The sequence below is a fragment of the Chamaea fasciata genome, unplaced genomic scaffold (genome assembly GCF_029207755.1).
Source record: "Chamaea fasciata isolate MVZ Bird 193981 ecotype frontalis unplaced genomic scaffold, bChaFas1.0.hap1 SCAF_3, whole genome shotgun sequence".
In the NCBI taxonomy this organism is placed as follows: domain Eukaryota; kingdom Metazoa; phylum Chordata; class Aves; order Passeriformes; family Sylviidae; genus Chamaea; species Chamaea fasciata.
The window spans coordinates 8,651,640-8,674,601 of record NW_027094088.1 but is presented as its reverse complement, the minus strand read 5'-3'; the positions used below and the strand labels follow the sequence as shown (position 1 = coordinate 8,674,601).

General features: G+C 46.9%; 1 protein-coding gene across 4 annotated transcripts in view; it reads right to left on the bottom strand.

Moving 5' to 3' along the window:
- BCL11A (BCL11 transcription factor A) overlaps positions 1 to 22,962 on the bottom strand; it is a 75,764-nt gene that overhangs the window by 47,913 nt on the left and 4,889 nt on the right. For all 4 annotated transcript variants that reach the window (XM_066177895.1, XM_066177893.1, XM_066177892.1 and 1 more), the window contains exon 2: positions 21,189 to 21,518. In XM_066177895.1, coding sequence (XP_066033992.1) covers positions 21,189 to 21,518 — 330 coding nt within the window. The remainder of the gene's footprint in view (positions 1 to 21,188; positions 21,519 to 22,962) is intronic.

Here is a 22,962-nt window from a genome sequence, read left to right as displayed (position 1 = left end):
GAACAGCCCGCGTTGGCCAGTCCCAGCCCCGCCAGCAGCCCCCGAGCCCACCCGGCCTCTCCTGTGATTAGCTGCTCTAATACCACTGGTGACCTCTCTTTCAAGCTCAGAGGCAACAACAGTCCTGGCTTTTGTTCGCGGGGAGAACAAAATGCCACCTTTTACAGCTCTGCAATCATAGCTGCTTCCCTTTTCATCTCCCAGAGGCTCTGCACCAGACCTTGCTCACCGGGGAGGATAGTTAACCCTTGCTGGGCAGCCGGCCACAGCAGGAGGGAGGGGTGTCAGGGTCCCTGCAGGCTCATCTTCTCCCACATCCCTTCATTTGCACAGAAAACACCAAACAAGCCTTTTCTGGTGAAGGATGCAGGTGTGCAACAGGGCTCCTCTCTGCCTGACATTGCCACAGGCAGGAAGTACCTGGAGGCCACTTCAAGCCCCTGAGCTGCATCAAGAGGTCACCAAAATCCACGCTGAGCTCTCCCCCTCACTCTACCCTTGAGAATTGCCTTAAACACACTCATTGACCAGGAAATGGCGAAACTCAGGTGACCTCCTTGTCCAAATGTGAGAAGCAGCTGAGAAACAAAGGAGAGTATGTTTTCCAGAGCAGCACTTCGCAAAGCTCAGGAACTCACCCAGGGATGTGGCACAAGGTGCTGGTGTGAATGTGTACTCGGGTTTGCATGTAAGGCTCTTCCCAGAAGAAGAGGATGGATGCTCAAGAGGTGCTCGCTTCCCACTGCCCATGGGCTGGAGCAGGGCTTGCTCAGGACCTGGAAAAGACCAACCCTCAACCATTCTGGGATTCCTGAGGGAGTAGGGCACCTCATCCGCCCCCACGCTCCTCCCTCTCTCCTTCTTCTCAACAAGGGCTACAAGGGGCACAGGGAGCTTTCTCCCGGGGCGTGCAAGGGTCTTGGATGCATAGCTGACTGCACGTGTCAGTTATGCTCCAAATGGGTTGTCACAGGTCAAGGTTCTGCAGGCAGCAAGAGCAAATGCTATTTTTAGACAGGATAAGGTCACGGTGCTTTTACAGACAGTGAGGTCTACAATAAAACCTATTGATCAGTCTCTGGAACTAGTGCTCCGGAGAGACGCCTAAATTGAAACAAAAATTGCCTGGCCGTTTTCTCTATAGACTCGGTGGGTAAAAGCTTGTTGGAGTCTTTCAGGAGATAAAATAAGTAAGAAGAACCTGCGTACAGACCACAGTCGCCCATTTAAGTGGATGCACAGGGCAGAAAAAAGGGGAAGTGAGACCTATGGGAGAGAACAGTGGGAAGCTCCGAGCTGCCTTCTGCCATAGTGACAAGCCAGCTGCCCCGAGGGTGAAGGCCATCCTTACCATGCCCTGAGTCCAATCTCCACAGCCCAGGTGTAAAGGTACTACAGCAAACCTGACTTTTAAGAGAATTAATGCTTTGCTAGCATCTTGGAAGGTAAGGAAGCCTCTGAAGGCATTAATCACTGAGGTCCCTGAGAGCACATGCACATTCACTATCCCTGGTAGTGTTCAAGGCCAGGCTGAATCAAGCTCTGAGCAACCTGGTCTGCTGGAAGGTGACCCTGCTAGTGGCAGAAAAACTGGAACCAGATGAGTTTTGAAGTCCCTTCCAACCCAAACCATCCTTTGATTCTCTTTGGCCACTTGTGTTGTGGCGATGAATTTCACCCAGCTGACTCATGGAGGCCCAAAGATGAGAAACAGACCAATATTTCTGCCAGGCAAATTATTTAACTGGATGGTTCACGCATCTCCAAGGTTTTCACAACAAATTCCAAGTGTTTATCCAGCTCACATACAAACCAAAATTTAACCAAAAATACCACAAAGCACTGGACTATCACACCTTCAAGTTTAGCTCTAAGTCCACTACAGGCACATAAATCTCTGTGTATCACAAGAGGATCTTTATTGTGTTGGAGACTTGGAACCACAGGGACGAGAGTGAAACCATGAAGTATCTTCGTTCATCACCTGCCCCACTGCCACAGCCTCACAAAAAAAGCATGCCACAGTAAACATAATCCATACATCGCACCCTGACATGGGTGACCCCATTAGCGAGTCCCAGCCAGGAGGATATAATAATAATAATAATAATAATAATAATAATAACAATAACAACAACTACAGGTAAATACTATAAAGCTGTGAAAAGCTAGTGTGGCTGGTGGGATACATAGTTGACTTTCTGCTCCAGACAACATGAGCAGAGATATAGATTCGGCTGCTCAGGCAAAAGCAGATCATGTGGGAATTAAAGCACTCGCAAGCCTGCAGCGTGGCTCGCTCGCCATCAAATCGCCAGGTTAGGCTGCAGTTGAAGTTTCTAAATAATAGAGATGGCAACATGCAAAATCTCAAGCAGCATTATTTGTACAGTGACTGTGCTGCAGAGGAATCATAATAAAAACATGTTTCAAAGCAGTACAGTAATTGTCACTCTGGAAAAAAAAAAAAAAAAAAAAGAAGAAGAAAACAACAACATAAAAAGGACAAGCTGATCTTTCCAAAAAATATACTGCTGCTAGAAAAGCCAAAGTAATTATTTTTCTATTTAGGAAATCAGGCTGGGGTTTTGTTTGGTTTCTTTATATAAAAGTCCTTAGGCTCCTACCAACACTTCTTAGTGCCCTGTGACTCTAGGACAAAGTTTGAGATAAAACGATTATAATAAATAAGGACATAGTTATTTGGGAATTAAGGACACTGCTGCAGCCCCTCATCTTCTTAACTGATTAAATGAATGGAGCTTTGGTGGAATATATGTCTGAGAAAATTCAAAGCTAATTTCTGTTTATAATTACTGATAGCACACGAGTATCCCTTCCAGAAAGCCTACTCTATCACCCAGAAAGCAGATGCAAATATGGGTATAAATAGGGAGTGCAATGAAGCCTGTGTAATGCTCACATTAACTGCCACACAGTCAGACTTCCGCCTCATATATGTGTGTGGGTACATACACTCACACACGCACACTCCTCTGCTGATTTTTGACAGGCATCACTTGTATCCGGGCTCAACTCTGCCACCTTCTCCAAGTTTTTTTCCTTGACTCCAGTGGCTGGTGGACAAAGCCCTTTGTTAATCTGAACATAAATAACCATCATGCGTTGAGCACCCAAGCTCTTTTCCACACCGCTGCGCCTACCAGGTGATTCTCCTAGCTGCAGGGAAACCTCTTAGGATTACCCCCGGGGTAACTCTGAGCAGGATCTGCCCCCACAAACACTTTCTCTGCGTCTGTCTCTGCCCTTGGGTTCTGCATGAGCACAGAAGCAGGGAGGGGATCACAAACATTCCCTACTGCTCCCTGAGAGGAGCTTTTGTAACCTGCCCAGCTGCTGTTGGGCATGAAACTGAGAAGTTGGAGAGTGGCTGCTCCCTCAGTTTGTTTAACTGCAAGATGCATCTGGATTTGTGGAGCTTCCAGTACAAGGCAGCTTCAGGATCAGCACCTCCACGGGACAGGGGCCAGGGACATGATCGTGTGCTTGCCAGAGCCACCCTCATTCCTCGCCAGGAATGGAGGGGGCACAAGGCACTGAAATACCCAGCTTTTTCCACAACAGGCACGGAAAGGAGGAAAATAAACCCCCAAAGTTTTAATTTTTGCCTTTTCCATTTATTTTGAAATTAGCATTCAGTGTCTGCCGCTGTGACACGGATAGCTAAAAATGTGTGTGCGGATATGTCATCCATGAACAAAGTGGCTCATGTTTGTTCTTTATTATTTAGGAAATGCACATTAATTACTGCAGATTTTCTCCTATACATCTACTGTATCTCAGACAGAATTGCTGAGAAGGTCTGCAGAATAAAAATGTATGGGGTAATTAAATGGATATTTATAATTAGAACTTAATAATTTGCATCAGGGACAAATGAGCTCTGATTTCAATCTGTAGTGCATTTAGATTAGCCTGAAGATAGTGTAATTTGATGTTTTACAGTCCTCCTCTCAGATTATGAAACAATACAGTGGCTTTAAAGCAGCCGTGTTTGTGTCAGGAGTGTGTTAAGAAGCAGCCGCAATGAAAATGTTTGACAACGTGAAAGCAGCCATAAATTACATGACAACTGTGTAAAAGTCGTGATGAAACAAATAAAGAGCTGACCTATAATGCATCTGATTCAGCACCGTGCCCGGACCACTCGACGCTCATCCCGGAGCGCATCCTTACGTGCGCAGCTACTTAGCGCCGAGAAAACTGTAAATTATCCCTAGTCAACAACATTGATTTTTAGTCGACGTTTCAATCAGTTTGAAGTAGAAATACTACACCGCTCCCGCGGCAGCCTCTCAGCCAGCCGGCTGCTCGGCCGGAGCCTCTTTGGGTGCAGCTCTGTTACGGCCCCATTGTTCCCACTGAACAATATTTCTCGTGGGCTCTCCAGACACAGGTACTTGACCCAAAGGTCACCGCCTTGTCTCCTGGACATACAACCCACCTTTGCTACCAGTGCCTTTGGCCCAAACACAGCAAGCCCCTGCAAACCCCGCTGCCTCCCCACAGATGTACAGGTGAATCTCACCCAGCGGACGTGGCATGGCACAGCTGCAGCCAAGCACGTGCCCCTAAACCATGGGGCTTCATGTCCCCGAGGCCAGAGGTAAAGTGAGGTGGATTTCTTAGCAAGGTAAAGAGCAGGTTGGTTTGGAGATGCGACCATACCTTTGCTCTCTCCCCAGCTTTGCCCAGCCACCAGTATTGAGGAAGAGCAGTGAGGCTGGGCTCTCATTCCCACTCTGCTGCAGCTCTTGGGCCCTACCCAGGGTGAGCCACCCCACCTGTGCCGCAGCACTCGCCTCTCTCGCCCTGGCAGTGCGAGGGTGTGTTCATTAACATCCCGGAGCCACTCAGGTCCTCCCTTAATGGATGCTGCAGAGGTTAACACCTCGATCAGCAGATAACAGGGAGTCCTGTGCAGGCATTGCACAGACTGGAGCTGCACACGTGCACAGGCAAAAGCCTGGGAAAAAACACAGGGGTACCAAGTTGTCGGGAAGCTAGCTCACCATCAAACCAGCGACAGTCTGACCCAAAACATGAGGAGCAAGGGAAGAACCAGGGTAAGGAAGGAGATTTCTAGACCCAGAGCCCTGGCACTCAGCCTCGTGGAGCCATATTCCTCAGCCTCTTCCCAGCCTTTGTACTTTCCTCCCACAGAGCAGAGCTCAGTGCACTGCACATCACCAGCTGCTAGCTAAGAACGTGAAGGGGAACAAGAGGAGATATGGCTGGGATTCTCAAACCACGGCAGCATGTGATGTTCCCAGCCTCCTCAAAAACTAGAACTTGCAGACCTGGATGCCCACATGGAGCAAAGTGCTCAGGCAAAGCTTAAACTAACAGAGTCCATCCCTACATGTGCCCGCTTTCCAAGCTACGTGACATAACGCCTCTAGTAGCCAAGCAAACCTCGCAATTTCCAGCAAGGCATGATGCTGGGAACGCGTTGAAGGGACAGAGGACAGGCAGGTGACCCAACCCACTCCAACCTACCCTTCACACCACAGAAAATGCTGCCCTTTGCAGCGGGGGGAGCCAGTGTTTTCCCAGCTATGCCCTTTCTGAGCATTTTGAAATCCACCGTCCATCAGCATGACGGGAAACAAGGCGTCGAGCTCTTCCTTTGAGGAGTTTCTTGTTTGACCAGAGTACACGTTATTCAAATCAGCCAGAGTGAAACACAGTTAAGCTGCTGTTTGTTCCAGCAGGATGAGACTGGCCTGTTAAAAAGCAAAAATGTCAGGATGTTACAGGCTCAGCCTCCTGCCAAGACTGGTAAGTAGCTGAACAACTGTCAGAAACGGCATAATCGGAAACAACAAAAAAATAAAAATACCCCAAACCACCATGAATGCAGATTGTGTCTCCAAGTCACAGGCACTCTGAGTGTACCCAAACCCCCAGCCAGGCACTCTAGAGAGGCTCCAACCCAGAGCATCCCTGAAGCCTCATTTACTACATGCCCCACCACATCCACCTCTTGCAAAGGAAGGAATTTTAAGTAAAAACAACAGTAACCCAGAAGAGATCTCAGATTTTGTCTTTATTCTCACCACTCCACTAGGCACCTTGAGGCTGGGCATGGCCCAGCAATGTTCTGGGGGCTGCATAAAGGCTGGAAGTGCAGCTACCTTCACACCCAGTGCAGGTCTGCACTAGGGGATCAATTTGATTTTGTTTCTCATAAAGTCACTCGAATGGGTGGGAGCCACCACGAAAAGGTGGTGTTGTGCACAAGCTATGGACCTGCATTGGGTGTGCCCCCAGGGTTTGCCCTCTCCAGCCAGGCAGGCATTGCCTTGCAGATGCTTTTCACCCCCCAGTTTAACTCCTGCTGTCTCTGAAATCTCCCCAGACACAAGCACGACCCTCCTGCTCCCACACTCCTGAGTTTGGTTTGCCTCTCAGAACAGCAAACCCATTTTTTTTTCCTGTCCTGGGCCCTCAGGTTACTGGCACGGCGACAACTCTTTTTTTTTCCCAACAGCGAGCCAGGAAAGATGATAGAACCTGCGTGCGTGGCCAAGGGACTGGTCTCAACTGGTTCAGAGGGAAAAAATGGAGCTGTGTCTTTCCCCCCCACCCCCCTTCTTGCCTTTAGCCAAAAGACCTGAGAGCATTTGATGTACAGTCAGCAGGTATTAAAAAAAAAAAGAAAATTATTGAAAAGGCTGGCCGGCTCTGGAGCTGTGACACTCTCTCATCAAACCCTGGACTTCAGCCAAGTTCATCTGTTAATGGAGAGCCACAGCCAGGGCCTCCCCCCGCCGCCACCCCCTCGCTCCCTCCTCTACCTCTTCCTCCCTCCTAAAAAACTAGACATCGATTATGTCTGTGCTTTTCCCTTTCTATTCAAGATAAACAAAGTGCTTCAAGTTCAGGGCACACCCTGGGACCCTTGACAAAGCAATCTATCATCCTGTCTGCTAAACCAGTCTGGCCACACCACCGCCGAGGAGACTAATGCTTCCAGTGTACAATTTTCCCTTTGTGCTGCTGCCCTATTACTAGTAACCTCTTTTCTTCCCTACCTTCCCAGGAGCAGATGTGCTTGACCACTTTGCCTAAGCCCCTCCTGGCAAAGGCATTTTTTGCTGAAAGCCGCCTCAAGAATTTAAAAAGAAAAAAAAAGAGCCAAGCCCCCGCCTGCCCCCTCCTCTCCCCAGTTCCTGTCTCCATCCCTATGTCCACCAAAGAAATCCAGCACAGAGCATGATTTTTCCTTCCCCACCGAAGATTTCTTCTTAGGGAGCGAGTTCAGGTTTAAATCATATCCACTAATTCATTCTGACTTGCAATTAAATGCAAATACACTTTTATAGCCAGCATGGAGTGTATTAATTTTAACAGCAAATGACAAAATAAGAATACAGTCCCTCCAATACCAATAATGAATCGCACTATAAATCACGTTAGTGGTCACATTCATTAAAGCTTGTAAAGCTCTTGGAGATCCGCGGGCGCAATGTGCCACCGACCCACAGAGCAGCATCAGCTCACCTGGACCCCACTGCTGGCACCCGAGTGCCCCAGACCCCAGCTGGGGGGCACAGAGAACACCCCACCAAGTGCAGGGCCACCCAAATCCACTCCCAGTCCCTCCCAGCAGTGCCCCAGGGAGCTGGTGCTTCCCAAGTGAGCGGTGCCGGAGAGATTCAATGCCCAGTATTGAGCGAGGGTCTCACCACAGGGCCGAGGCATCTGAGCAACATGGCTTAGGTTAAGGGAAGGGCCAGGCTGGGTGCTCTAAAACACAGAGAAGTTACAGAAATTGATAGGAAACCACTAATCACCATTTAAGGGCACTTCCGAACAGCTAGCTTGGCCTTTTCCTAATGCTCCCGGCTGCCGACAGCGCTTACCCCTTCCCCGGGTCTACAGAGCGCTCCATTTGCTCGCCAGCACTAAGATCCTCTGCACTGTTTATTAGTCAACATGGGGGAAAGTGAGGCTTTTCTGGCTCCTTTGTTTTGTTAGGACAGCTGTGTGCCATTCCCACCCCCTCCCACCCATCCTCTCCTAAAGAAATAATTAAATCCAATTAGGACCAGAAAGTAATTTACATTTTGGTTCTGTGTAAGATGGGGAGGTGGGGGAAGGAAAAAAAAAAAACCCATAAAACACGTTGTGAGGAAATTTCATTCCTTTGCTACTTATTTGCCTGCTTTTACTTTTGCGGATAGCTCAGGCTGCGCTTTCCCCTCTTTAAAGGCTGGTGTGGGGATCAAGTGGGAGATGAGGAAGGTGGAAGAGAAAAAGCTTGTTCCCATTCCCTGCTCTGTGAACAAGCCCGTTCTGCTGGGCAGCCCATCCTGCTCCTGCTCCTGCTCCTGCTCCTCCCCTTGCCGTGCCGGGGGCTCCTCTGCCCTGCCGCGGTTTACTGATTTACAGAACCTTAGTATGTGAATGGCAAAAATTCCTTGGCATAAGTATATGTTTGCTGATCACATTTCAGATCATGTGTTGTTCATTATTATGACTTGCTCAGAAACAGTTTTGCTACAGTTATGTGGGTTTGCCTTGGATATTTTTTCCTCTTTTAGTGCATTGAAAACATCATGGCAGGGGGGGAAAGCAAATGAGAAAATGTTTTTGTGTCTACACCACCTCAAAAGTCTATTTTGAAAAATTACGGAAAGGAATACAAAATATTCCAGGACTGGGAAACAAGGGGGAAAGGAAATGAGATGAACAAATCATTTCTTAAAGACCAATGTGATGTCAAATTTTCAAGTGGAATATTTTCCTCTGGATGGGGATGAAATTATAGGTGGATTTGATATTTATACACTTCTGAAATCTCTAAAAATATACCCAGCCCAACCTGATGCATTGATTTTAATTTGGTGCATTATTTAAGCAGCCAGAAGAGAAGATCTTTTTACCAGGCAAGGCACCAGTGTCAGGACCTTCTGTAGCACAGGGCAGCAAGTCCAGGACACCCTGACTTCTAAAAATACTCCCCCCTTGCCTTCTGCAGAGAACTTTTTTTCTCAGTTCACATTCTAGCAACTAAAAAAGCAAGTAAGCCATCACTCCAGAAAAAAATAAAAGTTTCCAAACAATGCCACTGTTTTGCTTTCACCTGTCTTGTAAAACTCCAATTAATTCCAGAGTTTGCTCTGAACTTCCCCAGCGATTTACCTCCATCTTTGCTCATGGGAGATGGTCCATGTGGGTTTCCCCTCACCACGCAGGTCACCTGGGCACTCTCCTCTCCGCGCCCGGCGCAAAACACGAACGTTTACTTTTTTGTCATTTTCATATAGTAAATTATCCATTAGATTTCAACATATCTTACTAAAGCAATTACATCAAGAAAATGATAGCGCGTGTGGAATCAATTATGCATGCACTTGGCCAGGGACCAAAGGCTATGAAGTCGGAGAGGGCAGAATCGTTCGACACACACAAATAAAAAGCCCCTGGATCTCGCAGATGGACCCCATCAGTTCATCTTACTGCTGAAAAAGTTCATGCACTTAATAATTTATTTGTGTTCTGGATACTGTTTCCCAGCTGAATATTAACAACTTTGAACTGCACCACGCTTTTAGCGTGGTATGGGTGGAAGTCATGGAAGGGCAGCAGCAGGTCTCCTCCGAGGTTAAAATTATACTTCTGTTCCTTCCAGAATAGTCCTTTTCCCTCTCCATTTATTTTCCTTCATTAAGCAGTTCCTTTAATCAGGGTATCCGTTTCACCCCTCCGATTCATCTTCTTACCCAGTGATAAAACTCTCCAACCAAAGCTGAGCATCAATTACCAAGGCTGGACAACCGACGGGATGAAGCAACGGCAAGGGCCTGATCCCACAGCCAGGAATTGTGGTGGTGCCAGCGCGAGGGACAGGGGACAGCTACCGAGCCAAGCCCCAGCCAGGCAGGAGGGGTGGTGGACAGCCGCCAGCACTGGCCGGGCGCAGATGCCCGGGCAGGTTATGAGAGCTGGGCAGGCTTCCAGGCAGGCTGCTCCCAGTTTCCCCTCCCAGGTTTGGATGATTAACACCTTGCCCAGACAGGCAGGAGAAGAGACCCTTCCTTGCCATGAGGCAACCGGGAGACGGGAGTGGAAGAGGAGCAGTGGCAGCAGCACAATTTGCTCCTACAAACAGGGCACTCACTGCCCTTTATGCAGCGTCCCCCAAAGGCAGCGCCACCACCCCAATGCCAGCAGCAGCTCTGCACCCAGGGGCAGCACAGCATGGGGCCTGGGGCACGTGCTTTCAACACTGGCCATGCAGAGAAGGGTTCGGGCACCGCCACATCCTGCCCTGCTGTCACCTCTCCCTCCGGCCCTGGCATCTCCAGAGCATGGAAAATAATCCTTTTCTATCTACACATGTAGAATTATTTTTTAAAGGAATGTCTCCCCCAAATGGGAACAATTTCCTTCTACACTTCCAACCAAGTGTACTTAACATTAAAAGAGAACTGATAGAACATATTTAATTACTCAAGGTTAGACTCCTAATTCCTCAATTCACTAAAGGAAACTTGGCAAGAAGATGCATCATTTTGCTGCTTTCTACTGGAGCATCTGAGGGAGAAGAGCCACTGAGGCAGCTAATACACAAAACATGATCAAAAGTGATTAACAACAGCTTCATATGCAAATTGCATTAATGAAGGAGTGCAAAGTCATCATGTAAATTAAATATGTCAAATCTCTTGGTGAACTTTCAATCTTGAGAAGAAAAAACACCGCTTTAATTTTTTTACATCATCAATTTTCCAAGATTGAAAATCTAAGAATCTTGGTGCTATAAAACAATTTTCACCTTTTTTTTCTCCTTCAGCAGCCTGACAGGCTGGCCTGATGTGTGCCGAATGCACATGTTAATAGGCCAATCAAAAATGCAAAACAATTCGCAATTACTGCAAGGACCTAATGGTCATTAGAATTTACAACTAGGTAATGAACTAAAGTCTGCCCACACCATGCATATTCATAAAGCAATTTAGCCTTTGAAGATTAAAGAAGTGCTTAAAATTCAAATGAGCTTTAGCAAATTATCAGTAAGATTCATCCAAAAAGCAAAAGGGTTTTTCTTCCTGTGATTTCCTTATTTTTTTAATGCAAAATTGTTATATCTTCCAGACGGAGCTTCAACTAAACACAGGGCTCCGAGTCAAGCCAAAGGGGCTGGAGACAAACAGAGGCAGAAAACATTGTTATGGACTTTGTTCAGAAAACTAAGCCCTTAAGAGCCAAACCTATCTCTAAACATGGTAATTTATCAAAAGCAGCACAGACTTGCTCATAGGCAGTATATTGTGTGCCGCTCTCCGAGAGCAGATTAACAAGATTTCCACCACCCTCCAAAAAAGCCTTTTTCCCCTCAAGTCACATCTTCCATGTAAACAGCAAATGTATTATAAAAACATTATTTTCATCAAAGTGCAGCAGCATTAATTTTAGGGACTCGCTGCATTTAAAAGGGAGGGATGAAAAGATCTCGGCACCGGAGCGTGCCACTGCGAAAGTCGCTGTGCTCCCGGGGAACGGAGCTGCAGCCGCCGAGCCAGCGGAGTTTGCGGGGGCACTGCTCGGCGCCGCCGGCCGCTCCCAAACTTCGCCCTGCTCTCGGCCGGCCCCACCGGGGCCTGATCCAGCCATCCCAAAGGCTGCAGAGCAGGGGAGACACTTCTGCCAGCGATCCCAGCAGGAGGTTGGGGGGAAGCGCTGTCTGCCTCGCCGGCACCCCGATTTTGAAGGACAGATGAATGTTCAAATAATTCCTATTCCCATTTTACCAGCCTTCTCCAACTTCATGGCTCGTCCTACCTGCACCCCTGCGGAGCAAAACAGATGATGCCTGGAGCTGTGCTAATGCCCCGCTTTTTTAACATCTATTGGGCACAATAGGACCTGGTGCCGTGCAAGAACCGCAACAGCAAACACCTGGACTGGCCACGAGTGCCCAGGTTTAAGCAATTCCCCCCCAACACCAACATTACTTCACACAAGAACAGTCCAGGGAAGGCAGTATGGGATGTGAGAGGATAAATCAGAATTAGATTCAAAACAAAAGTTTGGAAACTACTGCCGGGCCGCTGAGCTGCTGAAGGCCACGTCTCCCAAACCGCCGTCAAGTCATGTCCCCCATATCAGGAGATTTTTTTCCCCCCCATTTCTGTTTCCAGAAACATAAAAACCACGCAACTGGGCTCTGAGCATTCCCTAAAATAAAGCAATTAACTTATTTCCAGGCTCCAGCAAGTGATCATGACAGCCTCCCCCCCTCCACCGCAGAAAGTGGGAGCCGTGGTCCCTGACCCCCGGCCAACACAAAAGAGGCAGCCCCAGCACAATGCCTGCTGTCAGCAACTGAATTATTTTTATACAGGAATTTTTATCTCTATGGTACAAACAAGTATGTGTCTGTGCTGACTTGTTAAGCAATCCACTTGTATGTAGAATAAGATTTTTTTTTTCCCTGCTACCAGTCACACAGCTCTAAGATCAGAAGAAATACATACTCTTTGAAGCTCCTCAAATGTTTTAGTTAAAAGGACAGCAGTTATTTTCTAAGATCCAAGAGTATCTTTATCAGAATTTAATTTTTCCTTATTGATTTTTTCTAACGTAACACAAATTTAACATAGGACAGTTTATAGTTTATTACAAAATAATACAGCCTCTATCTCTTTTTCCAAATGCATCCCACTGTGTTCTAACTCCTCAAAGAGAAAAAGGCTTCCGGACGACTGTTTCTCATGGCACAACAACTCTTCCCGAAACATGAAAATCAGCATTGGAAACAGAGAAACACAGGGAAAAGCCCCTGGCCACCCTCACACAGTAAATGCTCCGCACGCTTGTGATGCCCTGGCTGAAGAACGACAGTTTTGCTGATCTGTTCTCTTACTCCACAAAGAATAAACTCAGTAGTTAAAATGCAACAAAACCCAGATGATTCATTCAATGTCTGAAAAAAACCCCAGCTGTGATGCTGAAGCAAAGTAATGCTGGGTGACAAATTAATTGTTGTGAATATTGGGGAGGGGGGGATACAACACAGCACATTTTTATTTTTGCATTTTATATTTCCCTACCTGATAAATCAATTAAGCAAGCAATTAATGCAAAATTAAACTCCTTACTTCCTAAAGGAACGAGGAACTGTGATGCATAATTTTAAAAAGGTAATAGCTGTAGTAATAGCAGTAATAATAACAATAGTAATAATAATATTATTATCCACAACAACAATAATAACACCACTAAAGGCAGGGCTCTTCTTTGAGCCTTTGTTGTTCAGCAGTAATTCCATTGTTTATTTAGGCAGAGGTTTTTCTATCTGCAGCTAAGATCAAATTGTAGGTGTAATTGTTCAGCGTTCAGGCAAAACAGGGAAGGGCGGAAGCAGAAAGTCCTTGGCTCTGACTGACCAAAGCTCCCCACGTCTCCCTCCACCAGCACACCCACTCCAGTGGGAATCCTGCACCCTCTGAAGCACCCTGACAACGCCTACCTGGAAGGGCAGAGAGGAAGCACTGCTTCTCCTGACAGCTATTTCCCAGGGATACTGAGCCTCCCTGCCTTGTCGGCAATGCAGTTGTTTGGGTTTTGGTCTTGCCCCACTCCTGGTGTTTCAGCTATTTAGTGTGAAACACAAAAATCTGAGCTGTAGCTGAGCTCTGTACCCACCAGATGGGGAAGTGATGGGATTTTTTTTAACAGCAACCTGTTCAGGTAAAAAGTTCCAGTAGAATTGCAGCAGGCAAGCGGGGAGAGGTCTCCGGGGAAAGCAGAGAGAAGAAACACTTTGTTGCACTGTCTGCAAACCCAGAATTCAGCAGCTTTTTTTGGCAGCCAATTTGTTTCAAGTGTTTTGTTTCAGGGAACGTATGTATTTTTCTTTGTGCATTTTGTGGATTTACTACAACCGCTCCTGACAGCTGTTGATTCAGTTAAATGAGCACATTATTAAAAATCCTCGAACACAACCGCACTGAAAAACAGACACCTTTGGATGGAGTTGAAGATTCGAACACACCAGAAGATGCAAATGAAACCTCTGCGAGGAGGATGTACAGCCTGGGCCGTGCCCAAGCCAGGGGGCAAAAGGGGCTCCAGCCCCTGTTTGTGGTGCCTCTGTTTTCTTTGTTGCAACCAGACCCAGACGCTAAAAAAAGAATGAAAAGCAATGCCAACAATCCCAAGTATAAAAAATAAATGTTTGCTAATACTTGAAAAAATTACATCCCCCAGCAGGCTGAAGTTAATGTGCTTCAAATAATTCTGCACCGTGCCCCGTACTTTGTCTTCTTTTATTACTTACTATTCAATTTTGCAGAGGAAGGACACCTATTCAGAACGAGGAGGGAAAGAAGAGGATGTTTTCATTTTGCTTTAGATCAAAGGCAAACAAGAATGCAAACTGTGGCATATTGAATATTTTTTCCACCGCTGTCATTCACACTGGGCTATCGAAGTTTTATACAATTCCCCAGCCCAGCTGCATATTAAGCTGGCTGTGTACAGCTTTATTATAGCGTGGTGCCGAGGAAACATTAATATTCCTGTGTTGCATCTGACAGGACATTTACATGCACCCATCTGAGCTCACACCTGAGAGCTGCTCCAAGGTACAGTAGCTGTGCTCCGATTGTAAAGGCAAATGAAGAACACAAATTCCCTGCTGGGATCGGGGCTGACCTCACCACACCCCACACCGCAAACCTTTCCCTTGCCAACCCCAGGCAATGCCACCTCCGAATGAAGAATGAGCCACCAAGTTACCAGCCTTGGTGATACAAGAGCAAAAAAAGCCTCAGTGAAATATTTTAAAGATGCACAGCGAGTGCAGCTGGCCAATAAAGGTTGGAAAACAAACCGGCTGAACCCCGTGCGGGATGCGTTGCATACTAAACCTGATTAGAGAGATGGGGAGGATGTTTATGGGCTTTAAAATGCGTTTGGCATTAACACAGGAAGGTCTGAATAATGTGAGCACTTGGTCTGCTCATCCATAGGGGTCCACAGCCACCGGTCCAGTTCCTGCAAGAGTTTGATCCACATCTGGCAGAGCAAAGCACGCCCAAGATGGGGGCCCCTCCAGAGCGAACTGTGTTTCATGGAAACTCATTATCAGATCAACCCAACTACTTGGGTGGTTTTTGGGTCCATTAATGTGCCTGTTATTCTTAAAAGTATGCCATAAATCACAGCAATCCATGGACTGCTGTCTACCTACATGGGCCCAAACCTGCTATGCCCGACATCACCAGGCATCAGGCTGGAGCTACTGTCTATGTACACAGTGAGACACAATTTTGTTCATTAGCCCAAGGAAAAAACAAAACAAAAATCCACCCAATGGTTAATTTTAGGGCCACGCTACCAGTATGAACATAAATACATAAATACATATATACACACACACACATATATATGTATGCCTTAATGTATTGAAATACATGGACTTTACGTGCTTTATGGACTTGAGCAGTACCCCAGTAACTGACACATAAAACTGAGCGTTCTCAGACAGAAGCTGCGTTCAAATGCCTGCCACTGGGAGAAGACAACTTCCTTGGACTCACTGGCAGCATCATGACCCGAACAAAATCACAACAAGCAGAAAGGTAACAAGAGATTCTCAGCGATTAGCTAAAAAAAAAAAAAAAAAAAAAACAAAAAAAATCCCAACACAACAAAACACAAGTGGCACTATGCCAGGCCATGTCCAGCTTGATGCTAAACGCCTTTTATTGCACAAAGCTGGTACTAGTGGATATAAAAACAGACCGAGGCTTGAAGGGAATTTTGTCCGAAAAAAATTTCTGTAATGAGGATGCGTGCAGGCAAACAACTGGAGGCTCCGCACCCCTTGCCTGACGGTGCCTCGCAAGCCTCTTTATTATTCGAATGAAACAAGAAAAGAGCTCGTGGGCTGAGGGTTGCATATACAAAATGGGGTGATGCTAATAGGCCTTCTCCTCTTTAAAAGAGGCATTACCAAATTATGGGCATATTTAGGGAAGACTTTATTTCTCCCACCGGGCTAATTAGAAGGTGTTTAATTTACTCTCTGCCTCAGTTTCCGTCACCCAGCATTCGTTGCTGGGACTCTCCACGCAGAGCCTTGCATTTTTTACGCGCATGATTTTCAAAGCTTTCCACAGGTGATGCCAACATGCACCTTTCAAGATCTATATGGAGCTTTACGTGTGCCAGGCTGCCTCTTGAACCACCAGCATTTCAGACGCAGGGATGCTATGCTTCTGCTCATGGACAGCTCCACAATTCAGTGTCCCAGGCAGTAGGAAAAGGAACACAAAATATGTTTCTCATCCTTTCAGAAGAGCTGATTTGCAGGAAACAAAAAAACCCACCAGAAATATTCAGGGCACCAGAACACTGTGATACCCCCCTGGAAGGCAGAGGCAGATGAAAACTTTCTACCCTGCGTCTGTGCTTCGAGTGAACTCGTATTTGTGTTTCCAATAAAGAGCCATTTTTACATTAACTGTCTGGAACAGCAGGGAATAGGAAAACGAACACAATCTTTACCTCGTACAAAGGATGATATTGGTGTCACGTGCTTGCTTCTTCAAAAAACGTTATTTATAAAGGCAACGGGGAAAGCAGGGAAACTATTGACTCTTCCCTGGATCCCTGCACGAGCAGCATTACAGCAACTTTTTGATCCCCTACATTTTTTACATTCCCCCCCAACCCCCCCAGAAGTAAATTTCACAGCCGCACAGGCCACCGCCTTTAATTAAGCTTTCAAAAGTCTTCTGACAATGCCAACAATTGCAAGACACTTCTAGAGCTCAATCATGCAATCATCGTGACACTTCTATTTACAATTTGTCTTAGAAAGAGTTTCTCTGACATTGTACTTTGACAAAACAGCCAAGCTGCCGGTTCACAACCTTTCTCTGTCTTATTTACAAATACAGCTTGTACGCAGCGCTCCAAATCTCGGGAGCGGCAGCCTTTGGGTAGCACCCTCACTATTTTTCCCGCCTGCAGTATTTTACCCAGCCTGCTCTTTCTGGTTCTTTGTATGGGGAAAGCAGACAGAATTTGACTTCAAAATCTTCCCATATTCCTTCTTCCCCTCCTCTATCTTTAAGCTTTCATCGTATTGTCCAGATGCAACTATTCAGTGCAGCCAGCAGTATTTTTCTGTCTCCAGAATAAAACAAAATAAGGAATTGACAATCACAACCTACGGAATTATAACGGCAACTACTAATAACAGCCCAAGAAAATTTCTGCTTAAAGACATTACCTCCCGAGAATTGTAATAATCAAATATACTCGGTCTGGAATTTAGTACCAAATGACGTTCACCTTCCCCCGACTGCAGCAGACAGAGGGATTTCTTACATTATTTTCCCACGTGTTTTATTTGAATGTCACAAGCAGCTTGAGAATATAGGACTCAAGCAGTAAAAATGACCTCCCCTCCTCCTCCCCTCTTCGTACAGTAAATAGAGCATCCACGGATGCACACTTGGCATTATACGGGGGAATTCGCAGCAGCACTCCTAAGTGCTCCCCCAACTGCATCCAAGTAACATTTAAGACCCTTCTTCACCCAAACCCCAACCTTTCATTAATTCCCTCGGATTTATACATTCAACAAACAAACCACCAAAACCTGACACAGGCAGGCGATAAATATTTCCTCGGCCTTTTCAATAAGTGAACAGCGATTTTACATTCACTGATCTCCAGATACTTCAGTTAATATTTCCCCCTATTGTAAAATACGAGAGCGGATAACTAAAGCCCTGCCGTCGCCCTCACTGCAAATCACGGGCTGCCGGTATCTGGTGGTGAGGCTTTGACATACATATTGATGAAAGCTGCCTCGTTGGACCCACACAACATATCCTATTAATTTTCAGCTAAATTTATGGCATTTCAGCTCCAGTGCTGGATCAGCATCACTCAAAATTTTATAGCAAGGCAGGGCTGTGCACAGGCAGACACCCACATGGAAGAGCCAGGTATGGACACATGCCTGCACCTATATAGCTCCCACGGCTGCTGCACAGGGTGCACACATACATATAAGCTCCTGTCCTCATCCCTGCCTCTGGAAAACGTCAAGATAAAGAGCAGCTTAAGGACAGTTAAAACAGACATCATTTCTCCCTGCATTTGAATAAGTCGATGCTTCCTTCCTTGTCTGTAGATCTTTAACCAATACTTAAGATTCTGTTTTACTGTAACACCCAAACTTACTGACTACAAAACTGCAGGCAGGGAAAAAACTGCACCCGAAGCTCACCCACAGCATCTCTGTAGCCAGGGCTAACCTGGAACACCTCTTCCGGCCTCACAACTAATTGGGAACATTTTTATATTGCTACAAAATATGCATTTTATGGTCTCTTAGCAGAAAGAATCACTTCCCCAACTTCTGTGTATTCTTCCAAAGGCAGCCTCTATCTTTTTTTTTCCCCTTAATTACACACTCCAATCTTGCATTCTTGCACAGAAATCAGATATAAATAGCTGAATTGGAACAGTTTGAGGTTCTTTGCAGGGGCCTTCCTGAAGTTCAGGCTCCAAGACCTTCACTGGAAATTTTACTGCCAGACTCCTTAAACTACAGGCTACGAGCAACGGGTCACTCCAACTATCACCACACTTCTTTGTGACACAAGGGAGCTGAACTCATCCAGCTGAAAAGGGAGATGAAAGCACAAAGGAGAGGAACAGTGCAAGACCCCGTAACTCCTGGTGCACCTTCTCCCTTTCCCAAAGCCAGGCGGCATTTCCAACAGGAAGAACCAAGAGACCCCAGTGTTGCTCGGCTACAGCCCAGCCAGGGAGGAGCAGAGAACCTGCATTCTTGGACCTCCCATCCGTATAGGCACGGCTGGGTACCACAGCCAGAAACCTTGGGGCAAAAGAGTCCTGAAAACCACAACTCCATCTCTACTCAGGACACACTCAGGGCTTGCTCTGTGGACCCTCCTGCACGGCACCAAGCCTGCTGTCAGTCAAGCCCACCTACGTGTACAAGCTAGCAGGATCAGGCCCTGCCACTGTGCCCCTGTCCTCAGCCACTGCCTCCGCTCAGCGAAGCATTTACAGCCTGTGAAAACCACGGCCCTTTCTGCGTTAACGACCCCGTGACGGCGCACAAGCCCAAATCCTCCTCGCTTCGTGTCACCTGCGCCACGCGAAAGCAAGACTTGGCTCGCTGAGCCTCCCGTGCCAAACGAGTGCCAGAGCAAAACCCTCTACAGAGGAGGTTCCCCTTGTGCAGAACTCCTCGGCATGGCCATCCCTCCTGCCCAGGGACCTATCTGGGACCACGGGGACGACAGCATGTTTAATTCTTGCTTGACAGATACTGTGTTTTGTCTCTTGAGCGGAGCGGCGCCGTACGTAAATACAGCGTTACATCATACCGCCGCTCCTCCATATTTGGTGATTTAGTATGGCTCCAGAGCTTGGAAGACTACAAATCCCTTCCGCCAGGCTCCTGCTTCATTAATCATGCCCTACACTTCTGCTCGCTTTCCGTCAGATCGCAGGCAGCACATGGAAATGGGCACTGCCCTCCACCACTCTGGGAAAGAAACCTCACCCTTAACATCCGTGTCTGGGAAGTGCAATATGGGGAATTATTGGGGGGGGGTTAAGTCTCATTCAAAATGTAGCTTAGCAGTAGCTGAGCCTGTGTTTCCTCTTAAATGTAGAGATATTTGCGTTTCAAGGAAAGACCGATAACTCTGCAGAAACAGCACATACTTGTTCACATGATGTTTGCGTGTGCAAGCACATGGCTCTGCACAGGCACGTGCGCAGGCAGACACCCATGCACCGATACTGATCTGCTGCCACCACAAAACCTCCAAAACTGCAGCTCTCCAGCAGTTTGGCGGCCGGCTTGGAGGCCAGGGAAGGCTGCGGGAGGATCCCGCTGAACCTCCCAGCGCCTACTGCCCTATTACGGTTTAACTTTGTGGCCAAAGCGAGCCCAAGACAAGCTCCAGCATATCATGTGCCTCTGACAACCCCAAGCGGTCCTGTAGGCTCCCCAAAGAGAGGAACCAGCAGTGCCACATCCCAAACATCACTAGAGGGGGAGTCTGAAACTGGCTCAGGCATTTGTTGGGGTTGATACGCTGCAGTGTCGCCTTTTTCAACTGGCAGTACGGTGTGGTTTGAACTGAACTGAAACGCTCGTTGCAAATGGGCAGTACTTTTGTTTACTAGTAGGGTTTTAAAAGCAGATTGTGCCTTGTTACACTCCCAGGGCTCTGGGATTTTCTTTCGTATGGTACACTTAATTTTTTAACCTCCTTTGTGAAAATATCTGCATGGCCAATGACCTTCTGATTTTTAAAAAAAATTATGCTATGAAATGGAATTATTATTTACCCTTTTTTCTTTTTTTAAATTACATTTCATATTGTTTGTTGCACAAAACAGAACTCTGCCTTGGACATTTGTACAGCTGACATGTGGTTGTGTAAACCGCAAACAAAATCAAGATACATCTGTCAAAACCACATCAGAGACAAGAAAGAGCACAGCAATGCATTTATCATTTGGCTGAGGAGGCAGGCTGCAGAGAGCAGCCTTTCCTGTCAAACCAACCTTTTGAAATTTCCAACATGCCCTTAAACTTTTCGAATAAGCATGTCTGTGCGCTTCAGCAACTGCCCTCTCTACTCTGGCCTGGCCAGTCGAAAATGGCATCTTAAAGTCAAGGTCGGTGGTGTCACTTAGCCATGGGGCTGTGTTTAATTACAGTCCATACGCTGACAGCCAATATGGAACCAAGGCTGGCGGATGCTCGGTTAACTCTTTCACTCCTGACTTTGCCAAAGACTCAAAAGCTCCTTGCTTTCTCTCGCGGCAGCCTTGGAACCCTCCTCCCACAGCACTCCGGCAGGCGAGACACCGGGAGACGGTGACTACAATGCAGGCAAATCACGAGAGTGGCCTCAAACAATACGGCCAGAAACACCGGCTGGCACGGCACGTGCCTGTTGCTCCTGCCGCTGCGCAGGCACCAGGAAACACCGCTAACCCGAGGCAGGGAGGCCATGGACACCCCGGCCGTCACGGCGAGCAGAACACACAGACACGGCAGTGCACGACTGCCAACATGCTACGTTGCAACTGAAACAGAAATAAACTCACAAACACTTTTCCTTGCTTTAAATTACCTGCTATATGTTCCTGTTTAGGGCAAATTCCTCTAGATGACGTTGATAAACAATCGTCATCCTCTGGCGTAACCTGGATGCCAACCTCCACGGGATTGGATGCTTTTTTCAGCTCACTTGGTGAGGGTGAAGGTGGCTTATCCACAGCCTTCTCTAGGCAGAGACTGCCATTGCATTGTTTCCGTTTGTGCTCAATAAAAATAAGAATGTCCCCCAACGGAAAGTTCATCTGACACTGGCCACAAGTGAGGAGGTCGTGGTCCCCTTCCGGAGCTCCCAATGTGCCATGTTCAGGTTCGTCATCAGTGAGAATGGCTTCAAGAGGTTCGGCTGCAGTTTGAGAAACAAAAGGAGAATGGTTAGAGCTCTCGGGAAAGGCACCGGGCGCGGGGGGGGGAATACGTTGAGCCCCTTCTTCATGAATATTACACCCCGCTCTGGAGTCTGCCTGCTCCCCCCCAGCCAAACCCATGCAACACGGCTGTCAGCACGGCACAGAGGACAGGGATTCATCAGTTAAAAGGAAGAGATTTTGCAGGAGCTGTAGCATACAGAACTCAGAGGGCGAGCAACCACAACTGTCTCTGTGTTCCTACACAAGGGCACATTTCTGACTCCCTGAATGATTCGGTGCTAAAATTAAATGCACAGGCTGAAAGAATACACTGCGAAACTCTTGTGGTACTCCGACAAGAAGGGAATATAGTGTTTTATTGCTGAATGCATTATTTATGTACATGAATTCAAGGCTAAAAGCACAGCACACACTCTCACACACATGGGTGTGTATCTTCCACCAGCCAGACCCACTTTCTAAAATTCAGAAACAGAGTGTAGACAGAAGGTGTTTCAATACACACAGACACTGCGCATTCCCTGTACAGGCCGTGCAGGTAACGTGTGCATGTGTGTAAAAGAGAAGAGGAGGAGAGCCAGCCTGCATGGGCACACACACCCAGGGCACATCCAGCCCTCAGAATGCACGTGCAGACGTAAACGCATGGATTTGTGTCACTGTCCCCATCGGCCCGTTTGCGGCTTCCAATTTAAAAAAAACTTAAAGGCAGTAGTTATACACGGGGGGAGTAAGGGAAGGGGGAGGGTATGAGGCAAATAAGTAAATAAATAAATAAGGCAGAAAACCAAAATGATAAAAAGCAAGTGCAGCAGAAATGCGGGCAGGGGGAGGCACCTCTCACTTATGAGCTATTCCTCAGAATCGAAATAAACAGCAAATTCACCACCAAGTCCATTCAGGGATATTAGCTGGATGGGATATTTCTTAGTACTCTAAGGAAAAAAGGCAATCAGTCATTTTGCATTTTTTAATCCTGAAAGAAGGGAATGCCTAAATTATCTTGAACATGTTAGCACTGGTGGCCTTCAGCATCTAAAAATCAGCCTGGCCAAGCAACTGCCACATTTCCTCGCAACAGTGAGAAGCGCCTTCTTTAAACTCAAAATACCTTGCTTAATGTTGTCAAAGTTGACAAATTTTCTGAATGAGCTCCAAAAAGCTTCATTATGAGGCTATTTCTGCTCACAGAATCGTCAGTGGATGCTTTAACGAGGCAGACTCGGCTCTCTTTTCTGTTGGCTTTTTTTTTTTTACGTTATATTTGCAGAGAAATACCTTGGCAATCTCTGTGCAGTCTCCATCACCACTGCCTTTCACGAGGGGAAAAAAAATAAATACCAGCAGCATGTTGGTGTTCCTCTGTCTGTGCAACACAACACGCACACTAACAGCAGCGAGCAGGAGGAGAGGGTACTA